At 39.8% G+C, this 13,211-nt stretch overlaps 1 protein-coding gene across 2 annotated transcripts in view; it reads left to right on the top strand.

Moving 5' to 3' along the window:
- The window catches only part of PPP3CA (protein phosphatase 3 catalytic subunit alpha), a 168,840-nt gene that overhangs the window by 141,255 nt on the left and 14,374 nt on the right, over nucleotides 1-13,211 (top strand). For both annotated transcript variants that reach the window (XM_030239117.2, XM_050974208.1), the window contains exons 9-10: nucleotides 5,946-6,071; nucleotides 8,712-8,786. In XM_030239117.2, the coding sequence (XP_030094977.1) occupies nucleotides 5,946-6,071; nucleotides 8,712-8,786 (201 nt within the window). The remainder of the gene's footprint in view (nucleotides 1-5,945; nucleotides 6,072-8,711; nucleotides 8,787-13,211) is intronic.

Raw genomic sequence — 13,211 nt, 5'->3', positions numbered from 1 at the left:
GCTCTAGCTGACTCATCATGCACTGGTGCAGAACCTGATTGATTTTTACAGGTCATCTACAGGTTTGGTTACTGTCAGTCCTTGGAGAAGGAGTTATTCTCCTACTAGTTAGCACCTTCCTTGTCTAGTATGCATTCTCAATGTTCCTCTGGTTGTCAGCCAACAGTCACCCTGAATAAATTCCTGAGAGGCTTCAGCTCCCACTGACATTAAATGGGTCATTTTTAAATGCAGTATTGTTTAGGATAAATAAATTTTTTTAAAAGCTGCAAGAGGCTAAGAATGCTCATTTTCTCCCCCAGGTTGATAGTTCTCATACCCATTAAAGCAGATGTAGTTTCTTGAGCTTCTTCAAAGCACTTCAGGAGTAGACCTGTTCGCCACCTTTACCCAGGGGCTCCTTCAGTCCCTGCTGGAAGCAGCCATGGGATCAGATCTGGGATCAGATATGTCCTCAAAGAGCAGTAGGGAGGCAAGGATATCAGTGCAAAAGAAGGTTTGACCGAGGTGGCTGAGGATAAGCTACCCAAACAAGCCCGTGTTCAGCAAATCTGCTGTTAGTAGTGCTGCCATGGAGCCTCTGCATGGGCTGCCTCACAGTGCTGACCCACCATGGGAGCCTCTTCTGGCTGTGCTGGCTTCTGGCACCCAAGGGAGGTTCCTGTATCCCTTTGGTGGCTGTGTGTGTCACTCCTGCACACGTGGCTGTGGCTCCTGTCACAGCCCCAGGCCACGCACACAGCTTCAGGTGCCAGGGGGAGGTTTTGCAGTTAGGAGGCTCCTGTCAGGGCTTCCCTCTGTGGTTAAGTGAGACACAGAGAGAGGCTTTCAGGGGGTGTGATTCAGAGACTCAGAAACTGCCTCAGTATTGAGAGCCTTGTGTCCTCCTTTTTCCATTATTATCCTACGCCATTACTGTTACTAATTCCTTCCTTATTCATTATAATGGAAAGCATTGGCAAAGGGAAGGAATTTTTATATGGTTTTTGGCATCTTCTGAGCCACTGTTCAGTATCTTCATAGCTTTCTCAAACATTTCTGCTTTCATTTATTTTATTAAAAGGCATAAAGATACTCAAAGATTGTTATTAGTACTCGTTACAAGAAATACCAGTGCATTGGTGGTTCTTCTAAGACTGCTGCTTCTGGAGAGAAAGCTTATGCAAGAAGATAAATGTTAATTGGATTGTGGTAGTTACCAGTGACTTCAGGGCCTCAGAGATCATCTGTGCTGATCAAGAAACTCTGAGAAAGTTGTGTAAGTACAGATTTGCCCTGGCCTCCAGGGTGCCTATAACTAGGAGAAATTCTCAATAGCAGCAGAATAAGAGGATGCCAAAAATTACCTTGTGATATGATATGGCCTTGGATTGTGTCTCAACTTTCATTCCTGCATTCAGTATTTCCTAATGCCTTAATTAGGGCTTGCTGTAATGCTGTTTATGTACACCCCCCAAAAAATAAATTTAAAAAAAAAATCAAGTGAAAGAATCTACAGAAGTTCTGTAGAGACAGAAAAGTTACTTGTAAAACGCTGGTAATACTGGCATTTTTGTGTGGCTGTCACTTCAGTAAGTGTGTGCTTTTTGGCTGAGTGAGCAATTTTACTTGCTGTTTAAATACAGACTATTATCTTTTGAACACTTTTAAAAGATTAGGTTTTGTAGTGGAGAGAGAACCACCAGAGAATCCAAAGTTATCGAAAAAATCCCCAGCATGAAGTTTCTTCCAACTTACATGCTTTGTTTCCAAAAGGAAAAGCAGGAAAAGAAAGTCAGTATGCAGGGGAGTTTGGGATAGTAGAAAAGTGAAAACCACCTCTAAGTCTGTGTGCCTGTTAATGTGTCATAAGTTAAATGGCAGTGAAGTGTGTACCAAGTAACAGCATCAAGTGTACCATGAAGAAGTGTACCTGATCCAGATGGATCTAACAGGAAAATTATTTTCACCCAGAAAAAGACAGAGTAGTATCCATGGAAGACAAGGATGATCTGTGAGAAATATTAGCACTTTGAGGGGAAGAAGAGAGATGTAACCTCTGTTTGCCCTATCAGTTTTCTTTAATGCCTTATCTCTGCTGCTGCGAAGAGTTCTTGTCACGGAAACAAAAGCTTTTAAAGAAGAGTTGTCAGGGTATCTAGGCCATCTCATTGCTGATGCAGAGAAGTTTGCCAAAAGTGATTTTTGCAGTCTGTTGATTAAATCTTGAATGTTACTTGGCTGTTTCTTTGCAAGATGCAGTTGCACATGTAAAATAAAAATCTTTAAAATTGCATAAGGAAAGACATTTCCACCTACAATTATTTTCACTTCTGTACTGGATTATTTAGACCATTGCCTTGTATAGTAAATAATTTTTGTCCTTTGATAATATTTAAACTCATTTTACTAACCCTTATCCCTGACCTGACTTGGGCAGAAAATGCTGTGGTTACTTAGCAACTCTTCTTGAGAAGGCATTGTTCCCAGTTGCACAGTTAATGCTTAAGTTATTTTGGCATTAAATCAGAAATTTAAATTCTTTCTTAGGTGTGAAGAATTTGAGGGACTTTTCACTGATTCATTTTCTAAATGCAGGATGAGTTTTCTGAAAGAAAATTACAAGAAAATACATTAAATTGTTTGCTTAAAATATTTTTAGGTTGTTGTTCTAAAAATATTCTGGGCTAGCATTTCTACCAAGCTCATTATTTTTTTCCTCTGATTGTATTTTTCTGATGGAAATGTTGTTAATTAATTTACCCTGAAAATGATTTGGCAGATCATGGAGCAGGATATGTCATGTCTTTGAGAAATTCTGAGCTATCTGTCACACAGTTTAATGTTGTTCACATGGCTTCAGGCTTTAACCTACCTCCAAATATATAATCTTTTAAAGCCCCATTTGAGATGCCAGAGGGTCTGAGACCTCCATTCAGATCTGACAGGTGTGACACAGTTGTTCCAGGCTCATCTTTAACCAAGGAAACCAAGGAGGTGCAGCACTAGCCCTAGAAGGGCTTTCTCCAGTTGTAGCCAAAGGAAGGAGGTTTCTTACCTGCACAGTTTTCAACACCCATATTCCCAGCCTTAGGGTAGCTGTGTTAAATGCTTCAAGCTAAGCAGTTCAAATGCCCTTTGCCTGCTGCATTAGTGTTCATTTCACTCTGATGTGATTTCAGCATATCTCAGTTTACTAGCATTGGAAAGAAGTGTAGTGTTATTTGGGCTACCTGCACTTCTTCACTTTACAAAATATTAGCTTTTAAAACTTATTTACAACAGCAAGTATCAAAATTAGGTTAAAATGTGTGGGTCTGTTAAGAATAATAAAAAGATTCTTATTCTGGTTGGTGATTATACGTGATAATGGTTGATGGCTTGGTCTGCTAGCCATCTGTCTGAGTATGTGTTTGGAAAGAAAAGTATTGAGGTTGCAGCCTGGAATAATAAGCAAATGTTGGATAGAGTCAGGTTTTCCTCTCTTACAAGTTTCATAGTGAAAGGATCCCATCCCACTTGTCTCCTCCATCAGCGTCTGCGTGTAACCTTCAAAAGCTGTGTACTCTTTCAGGGCTGCTGGTTCTCCTGCAGCTTCTTAGGCATCAAGCTAATGTGGACTAAGGAATGAAGCAGGTGAAATCCCCAATCCTTCCTGAGCCAACAGAGAGGGAAAAGAAAGCTATGACCAAAAGAAACCACAGAGGCAGATAAGCTCAGGGAAACTCCTGCTGTTATCTGAGAAGCATTTTCTACTTGATCCAGGCAAAGTTTTCCTCTTCTGACTACTAACTATTAATCAGAACTGTACATTCATAGCAAGAGCTGATTTGCATGTTAAATATCATCTTCATTATTCACCTAATAAAAATATTTTGTGTGTATTGTGCTTGTAAATGGCAGTTTTTAATTTAAAATGCCAAAAAGTATTTGTGATACTGGTAACTACCCTATTTTATTTTATTGTTTTAAGAGAAGAGTTATTTTAGAATGCTTCTCTCTTATTACTCTGCTTTATTGTGTAAAGTTATTTTGGAGTAATTTGTTGAGGAGACGTACAGGTCATTTACAGGGGAGAAATTTTCAAAATACTATTATTGGATTTATTTTGTAAGTTATTCAGGTATATAAGTTAGTAAGGTGTTGTGAGGATATTTTTGTTACAGTAATCTTAAATTATCTTCCTTTCAAAGGAAACAACCCAACTAAAGCCATTTTTATTTAATTTTATGTTTTGCAGCTGTTTTGCAAAGGGTTCAGGCTTTTTCAGAGGCCAGTTTTAAAAGTTCCCTGTAAAAATTATTTCTTTATTCAAATTTCACAGAATTTAGAAGTAGATTTAATAGATAAATTGAAGAAGTAGTGGGAAGGGGAACTACCTCAGCTCACTAAGATGATGAATTTGAAGTTTTAGTCCATCTAAATGAATCTTTACAACCACAAAGTGGTCCTTTTTGTGTGGTTTTGACTCTTTTTTTCTGTAAAGCCGCCAACAATTTATTTTATTATGCAATTGTGTGACAGTAATAGAAGAAGGAATTTCGATCTGCTGTGTGTGATTTCAGCCAAAATCTGTTGGAAATATTCAGAGCATTGACACTAGTTTTCTCATTTTTGTTAACAGCAGTATTAAGCCATTTTTTTTCTTCTACTGAGCAGCAGATCGGCTGCCAGTCAGACTGGGATGGACAAGAGTCAAGTGTGGTTTATTGAAAATGGAGGGTGTCTGCTTGGCAAAAGTTCACATCATTGCTGTTTTCTGTGTCTGTCAGGGAGTATGTTTCAGAAACTCCCAGGTCACTCTGGATTCTGTCATTGTCCACAAAATGGAATACATTTAACATCCTATTAAATATTTGTGAAGCAACAGCCTAGTGCATAAAAAAAGGTTTCCTCTCTGATTGACACACAGTCAGAGAAGTAATCAGAATAGAGAAATAATCAGAAGGAATTGTTCAGCCCGTTCAGCCAACACTGCATTTCCCACAATGCTGTCTCACCTTGCAGTTGTGCAACTTTATTGCTGGCTATTAAGTGATAGCCAGTCCCTGGAATTACATTTCTCCCTGGGGAGATGGAAATGGGAAGGCTGGAGGAAAAGGGAAAGCATAGAATGACACACCTTATGTTGACTGTTTTTGTTGTTTGTGTTGATTATATATCCAGCATGCAGTCTCCTGTAACTGCATTGTTTGGAGAATTTCATGTCTTTAAGTCACTTTGGTGAAATCTCAAAATTACCTTTTTGGATTACCATTTCAGATATGAGCCTGAAGTCCATTAACAGAAGTTAACACTGAACTTGGTGCAGCACTTTAAAAAGTGGGAATGGCATAAATATCTATATTTCTGCCTGTGAACAAACGTAGTCTGTGTGTTTGTATGTTGATAAGAATGATGAGAATGTTAATTGGTGCAAGGCAAATTGTATTAGTATTGATTCATATTATAGGGAGCATATTTTTGCGTGCCTAGAGTTTGCATAATGTGAGAAGCAAGTGTCATCTCAGTTACAATACTGTGAATGAAATATGTTGAAAATGTCCATCAGAAGAGCTGTGTTCAGACTCTGAGTCATAAATGCTTTTTTCTGTTATCTCCAAAGCATGGTTGTGAGGAGCTCAGATAACTGTGTGAAGTGAGGGGCTCTGAATACTCTGCTTCATTCCTCACTGGTGGCAGATCCCAGAGCTCACGTTCCTGACTACTCAGACATACTAATTCACTTACCAGCCCATCTAAGTGGCAGGGAAAGCTGTTGACACTGCTTTCAGATTGAAAACGCCTTTCCACTTCAGTGAGGCTTTATCCCACTATAACTAGCATTCAGGTGGTGCCACTGGATCAAGTGGGTGGAAGCTGGTGAGCAGCTCTGTGGGCTGTGCATGCTGTCCACATTCCTGGTCTGGTAGCCAGTTACACACATGGCTGATGTCTCTTCTGTTTCTTTTCTTTCTTCCCTCTAGCTGCAGTATTGAAATATGAGAACAATGTTATGAATATCAGGCAGTTCAACTGCTCCCCTCATCCGTACTGGCTTCCAAACTTCATGGATGTGTTTACCTGGTCCTTGCCATTTGTTGGTGAGAAAGGTATGTATGTAAATCAGTTCTGTTCATAAAGACTGCAAAAGGCTTTCTTAGTCACTGTACATGTGGCCTCATTTATTTTAAAGGACAAGAATAATTTGAAGACAGTCGTCTTGTTTTTGAAGACAAAGTTGTAGAAATGGGGCTCAGAGGAGCAAGCAATTACCAGTGGTTAATCACACTTCTCATATTTTTTATCATTTCCACTCTTTCCAGCTGGTGATGCCTTTATCTTTCTGCTGCAGAAATAGATTTTATGGCATTGCAGGCCAGAGGTGCATTCACTAAACAAAATTCTGATTTGTTTTTCTGTTATAAGCTCTTAAACATCCCCTTGGATATCACTTACTGCTGAATGGATGTCTCAGCAGACTTCACTACATGGGGTTGCATCTTTACTCACATTACCTTTATGGGTGGGTTGCTTTTTCATCTGCAAACACAGAGCTGGTGATATTAAGAGCCAGTCTGACTAACTGTTCTTGGAAAGAGTGGAGAGATGCCAGTAGGAAGAAAAACTTGTTCCTCAGCCCCTTTTCTGCACAGGACATGTGGTGCCTCGTCGCTGGCAAGAAGAGTCTAAAGAACACAAATGATATTTTATTGAAACCTGATGCTCTTGATGTTGCCTAAATGCAGCTTCATGCTGTGAATGGCAAGCACACAAAAGGCATGAAAACACTTTGGTCTAGCACATTAAATTAATGCAAAATACAAACTGCCTAAACCCCAAGTCATTTATTCAGTGCCCGAGATGAAGCTTGCTTTGATCCATCCATTATAGAGTATTGCTGCAACAGCAATTATTGCCAGAAAACTCTAATAAACTCTTAAAAGCTGCTTGGAATAAGAGTTCTCTCTTAATAGGCAACTGGAAATACAGCCAGCTGTGTCTCATACCTGCAGTCATGACTAGCTTTGTTTTGAGCTACTCTTTTGTTTGAGAAAGCTGTTGGTGAGACACCTGAGGTCTCTGTGGACAAAGCAGATAGACAATGAAACAGGGATTACCAAAGAATAGGCAGCTGCTTGCACTAATGGAGACATGACATAATCCTCACTGAGGTGTGTGCAGGCTCTTGTGAAGCAGATAAAACGCCTTCATTTTCTTTGGCTGTAAACTCAGCCAGGCTGTTTTTAGGTTGGGCGTGTTCTCCACACACATTGCAGTCCTGTAAGATGTTCTGTAAGGTCACTTTGCAGGGGCTTCCCATCAGCAGCCTGCTCAGGTGGGGCTGCAGGATGCATGGCCAGAATTGTTGAGGTTCTGCCACCATGGTGTTCCTCATTCTTCTTACGTCTTGGCGGTTTTTTTCTCCCTCCTTCATTTCTTCCAGTGGTCACACTTACCAATTTCTTGGAAATTTGAGAGCCCAAAGAAGTGAAATCAGTATTTTCCTTTCTATGCAAAGCAATATTCAAGGATGTAAGAGCTGGTGTTCTACACAACTTGATATTTATTTCCTTTGTTTTTAATATAGATTTTTTCCCTCAAAGGCCAACTAAGGTAGGAAGCTGTTAGCTTCACTAGTTGTTTTTAATGTGGAAAGTCTTTCCACTAATACGGTCAGAGGAAAATATTAAATCCTTCACTAAAGTAGGAAAAAATCTAGCTTTGTCCCACCCTTCTAATTTTCCAAGCCTTCATAGCAGTTACAGAAGAGGGTTTTAATAACTACTTGACTAAAAAAATTAAAGTTTCAACCTGTGTAGCTAGTAGAAGGGTAGACAAGCCTGGTAACACTTTTAATATTGCTTACTACATTTAGCTGTAGTGAAGTTTTTCTTAATCTGCTAATTGCTTCACATTTTATGTCTTAACTTTGGCCTTTTTGTTCTCTAAGTTGCATTTTCTTGGTGTTGGTTTTAGCTGGGGTTGGTTTTTTTTCACAGTTCTTAGTCTGTATGCTCTCTGGTTAGTGTCTCACAGTTGTTTCTCTGGGAAGAGATGAGACCAGGGTAGAGACAGTCTGTGGCTGACCCTTTCGTGCCCAGGTTGCCAAGTATGCAAGTTGAATATGGCCTAAGTTCTTCAATAGTGATGTATCTGTTGAATATAGAATAGTTCCACCTCTAAGGAATGTACTGGTCTATTTTTTGTTGTCCCTTGAATTCAAGGGACTCCAAGGACATCTTACAAAGGTTAATGTTTTGTTGAACTTGAAGTAGTGCCCAAAACCTGGATAAATAAAAAAATACTCTATGATCCCTCTTGTGGTACCTTTTTCTACTGGAATGTTGTTCCCATTTGCTGGGCAGGGAAATCAAATCCTGATGCAGTTCAGGAGCAACAGGAGAGGGGTCATTTTGTTATCCAAGTTGAGTGAAAAGCAGAAAATGTGTTGAGGGGGAGAAAAGAAATGTTGCCTACATCACTGACCATTGCAAAAAGAGAGATCATGAGCAGATTTTTTTAAAGTCTATTTGTTGTGTTCGTTGTATTTGGAAAAATATTTGTGAAAACTTGGGCTTCTTATTAGCTACACAGGACACTTTCAGCTTCTGATACTACAGGTCCTGTTGTTTAAAAGTGGGTGCCATTATTGCACTGAATTTTTTATTCACACTACTACAGCTGGAGTTGGCTCTCTGACAGACCAGGGAAGCTTTATATCAACATTTTGCATTTGTTTTCCATTTTAGTGACAGAGATGCTGGTAAACGTGCTGAATATCTGCTCAGATGATGAACTGGGAACAGAGGAAGATGGATTTGATGGTAAGAGCCTGTAGCCTTGGTTGAGATTTTTTGCCTTGGAATTACTGTAAAAGTTTATTTACTAACCGTGAAATAATTTTTCTGAGTCCCAGTTGAGTTCTGTGCCACTGAAAGCAGCTGTTGTGCTAGACTCCAATGGATTTGCTTCCATTATGCTTCAGAAAAAAATTAATGACTCTGCCCTGTTCTAAACCATTTCTTTATCTCATCCTTCTGGTTAAAAACCTGCATTTCCCACCACTAAATCTGGGTTACGTTGACATGAAGGGGTCAGATGATTTCATGCAAAAGATCACAGGTATTCTAGTGAGTTCATTTTGTTAGTGAAATGTGCTTCCTGCAAAGCTCCTTCCCAAAATGTCAGTACTGTGACTTTGGAGGACTTTTACTTGAGGTATTTCTTTAGTCACTTCTTCTGATGCACTTGAGTGTCTAGAAGGCTTTCAAGAGCAATAGAATCATTAAAAATAAGCATGTGAACACAGATAGAAAATGTTTTAACCTGGCATTTCTGCCAAGAGAGAAATGGTCAGTTCTGTTATCCTTTGGGTTGAAGTTCATATGATGATTAGTTGCCCTGTACATGTTGGTTTGATTGTAAATGGTACTTTGTATCTTAAGACTTGTAGATTCTTAAAAGTCAGTTTATTTTCTTAGGCATAATTTTCTGTTAGGCTCTGTAAGAATAAATAGCAGCTGTCTAAAATGTCCCTTCTCAATTGAGAAAAGCTGAAAAAAATCCTGTGTATCCCTGACATTCTTACTCTGAATGCTCTCAGTGTTTTAAAAAAGTCTATGAAAAGTAATCATAGATCATCTGTCTAACAAAATTAATATATGAAAAGGACAGAAATACTAAGAAATAATTTTAAAAAATAAGAACCTGGAAAAATCTAACACTAGTGAATATTCTCAGGATGTTTTTAGGCAGAGTGAATGAACTAGAAGAATGGAGAACTTTTAAGTAAGAGAAATATTTAATGAAGTTGTAATTAATAATTAAGATTCTCTTTCAAAGTATTTATTTTTAATCTTTGGAACAGGGAGCTAGATCACAGGTTTTGCAAAATGTTTCCTTTGTGATGGAGAAGACTGGTATAGATGATAGTATTCTTTGATTTTATTCTGAAAAACCAGATGGAATTCCCTGTTCTGCATCAGCCACAGAGTGTGGACATGAACAATTATCTTGCAGGACTTGGGACAAAGACTGAATTATTGAAACTGGTAATCAGTGAAGAGAAGAAAACCCCTGTTTGAACATTGTGCCCATTTTTTTTCCTCATGAAATTTAAATAAGTCACTACTGTGTAATTAAAGTAGCGTGTGAAATTTTGTGGAGGCATACGATGAGTAAAAACTGTGTCAAGTTAAATACAGTAGCAACAAACCATGTGCTTAAAATCCTTGGCTTAAGAAAGCTCTTAAGCACAGGCTGAAATCCCACTGATTGCAATGCCAAAGCAAAGACTTGATGGGAAAGATTTCTAAATTAATTCAGCCTTGGCCTAATAATTCCTTTTAAAGTTGTACTGTAAGCTTCCACTGGACATAGACAGGACAATGCCTGTACTCTTGTTCTAAAACTTTGGGGTGTCATCATTCCCATCCCCAAGTTACAGTTCAGGAGCATGTTTTCAAAAGCAGGATCAGGAACAGGGAGGTGTTTGGGGTCTGGAGCAGCAGCCCTCTCCAGCTGTAGGAGGTCTCTGTATTTACTGTGCTTTTTCGGAGAGGTGAGTGAACCCCCATCCCACCTCCCTGGGAGTTTTGCCATGGCACTGCTCCACACTTGGAGTTTGCAGCATTGCAGGTGTCTGAGCAGGGAGACAGGCTGGAATCCTCTGGGCTTGCATGTGTGTGTGCTGTGTAACAGTTCTAACAGCAATAAAGTGTGCAGCTGAGGAATAACTGAACCATTCCTGCTGCTGTGCCACTAATACAGTTACCTAAATCTGCTCTCAGGTTTTCTGTATGAATGATTTCTCTGTGTAAAACATTATGGTAAGGAAGATACTAGAAATGTAGTTGTCTTTAGCATGTGTAGCTAAAAACCAGAGCTGGCATATGTTCATGTCTGCTTTCCCAGGTAATCAGTCCCCTTGGAGCTGTAAAATGGGCTCTGTGGCCCTGGTGCTGCAGCCTGCTGTGGGCTCACACTTTCACCTACAGCCCATTGGATATGTTAGGCTCATGGGGATCATACATATGGAAGAGACTGAAGGATTCTGACTTAGAAGTAAATTTGAGGTTGATTTAAATTTAAATAGAAGCTAATATCTGTAATGATTTCTTTGTGGGTCCCGATTTCTTATCTGTACAGCCAACCAAAATTCTCTTTCTCTCAAGCTGACTTCCCTCTTTTTTTTCTTTTTTTTTTTTTTTTTAAAGCCTTGCCTTTTGGGGATGAGAAGTACAAGATGTGTTTCATTTGTCTTCTCACTGAAACAGACCAGAATGATTACCACCTTAATCAAAACTGTTTCTGTAAGGACTGTCTGCTGACAGTCTTGTAGTGGCTCAATATTTCCACTGTTCTTCCTCAGTAATTTCTGTCCAGCTTCCTTGGAGGACTAGTCCTGTTTACCAGCTGATATTTTTTTAGCAGTATTTCCCATAGTAGGAAATGCCTGATATCTGCAACAGCAGATGCATTTTGTTTTATGGAATGATTCTTAAAAATCATTGCTATTTTTAGATCATCAATAGTTTTCAGGGCTCGCTGCTGATTTCCTTTCTCTCCTTGCAGTTTGAACATGCCCTGACCTGGGTTCCCACATGTAGTGAGAATGGTCCATCACTATGGTTTGCACTGATCATTCGTTACCTTCTTTTACATTTTCTTGCCTTCTGTCTTCCCCTCTCATTCCTTCCTTCAAAACAAAGCCCCATCAGTATTGCCTGACTTCACTGCATGGTGTTCTTGTGAGCCCTTTTTTATTTATTATTATTTTTAGTTCTGAGTCATGTATGTTGCATCTAGCCATGAGCAGGATGCTCAACAGCATGTGTTCCTTTTTTTTTTTCCCTGCCCCCTCACTGTTTTTTCCCCCCTGAGGAAACACATCATGGGGATCTGATCAATTTGTGGTAGGCAGTTTCTGTGTAAGCTTACTGTGAAAAAAGCCTAAATATCGTAATGCCCTTTATCCCATATGTCCCTGCTGGCCTGTATTGGCCTTTGGGTTTCACTCACTTTAAAAATGAGAGAACATGATAGGTCAAGTTTCCCTATCTCTGATAGTTTCCTCTTGCTGTACTTTCTCTCTCCTGTTTGCTGTGGTGGTTACAATATAATCTGATCCAGAAAAAAATGTCTTGGGCAAATGTTAGTTCATGTGCTGTATGTTTGTGCATCAAACATATCACTTAGCAACAGGAGCTGCAAATACCTCTACCTAGCAAGCATACAGTCAGAGTTCTGTTTTGTTTTAATTAACAACATTTCTGGCCTCATGCATTTGATTGAATAAACTAAACTGCTAATTAAAAGGATACAATAATGCAATAAACAATTTGACACAAATGCACTGCTTGATTTGTATGCATCCTTACCATGATTTGGCATGAAGACACTCCTAAATTATCTACAATTTTTTTTGTATTGCCTTCAACAATGTAGCTCTCAGCCTTCTCACAGAAAAGCCACTGTCAGAGCCATTAGCTACAGCATTTATTCCTTTGTTGGAAAACAGCTTCCCAATACAGTGCTGTAGTTCCAGCCTAAAGAGAATTCCCAAGTCAAACATCTCCTGCCAATCATAACCTGGTTCTGCTGTGAGCAGTAGTATGTGACATTTGCCACATCTCAGTACAGTAAACTGTGCCTGGAGCCAGCTCAGCAGCAACTAACAGAGACTGATAGAGCAAAAGCAAGGGTCGTGTCCTTAGGTCTGTTACTTACCAATACCTTGATACAGACCTTCGTGGTTCTGCCTGATGAGAGTGTCTTAGCTTGCCAATGAGTAGATTTTTAGCTGGGAGAGAAACTGAGGGGTTTTCCCCGTGGTTTGCAATTGTTCTTCCTCCAAACCAGCAAGGCTGGGCTGCAGTGCATACTTAATTTCTGTGAATTGGTGACAGAGTGGCATTTTAATGTGATCTTTGTATCTGCCCTGTGATTTGGTCAGATGTGGTTGTTTCCACCCCAAAGCGTTTTCCTGTGAGCCACATTACAGCACATCTGTTGCTCTGCCTCTGGACCAGCCTAGCAGCATGCACTGGATGCCCAGTGTCCCCAGAGCATGTGCCCTGGTGCAGTTGTGTCTGGGCACCAAGAGCAGCCCTTGTCTTGCCCTCAAAGAGCTGATTTTAAAATGCAGTCCCTTGCCCGGTGGTGGCATTTGAATTTGCTGTCTGAGAGCTGCTGGATCAGTTGGACAAAGGCAGGAGTGCAGGGGTGGCACAGATGCTCTAGGAGAGGCA

This window comes from Serinus canaria, chromosome 4 (assembly GCF_022539315.1).
Source record: "Serinus canaria isolate serCan28SL12 chromosome 4, serCan2020, whole genome shotgun sequence".
NCBI lineage: Eukaryota > Metazoa > Chordata > Aves > Passeriformes > Fringillidae > Serinus > Serinus canaria.
The sequence above is the reverse complement of the archived record's forward strand: the minus strand, read 5'-3'. Positions and strand labels throughout refer to the sequence as shown.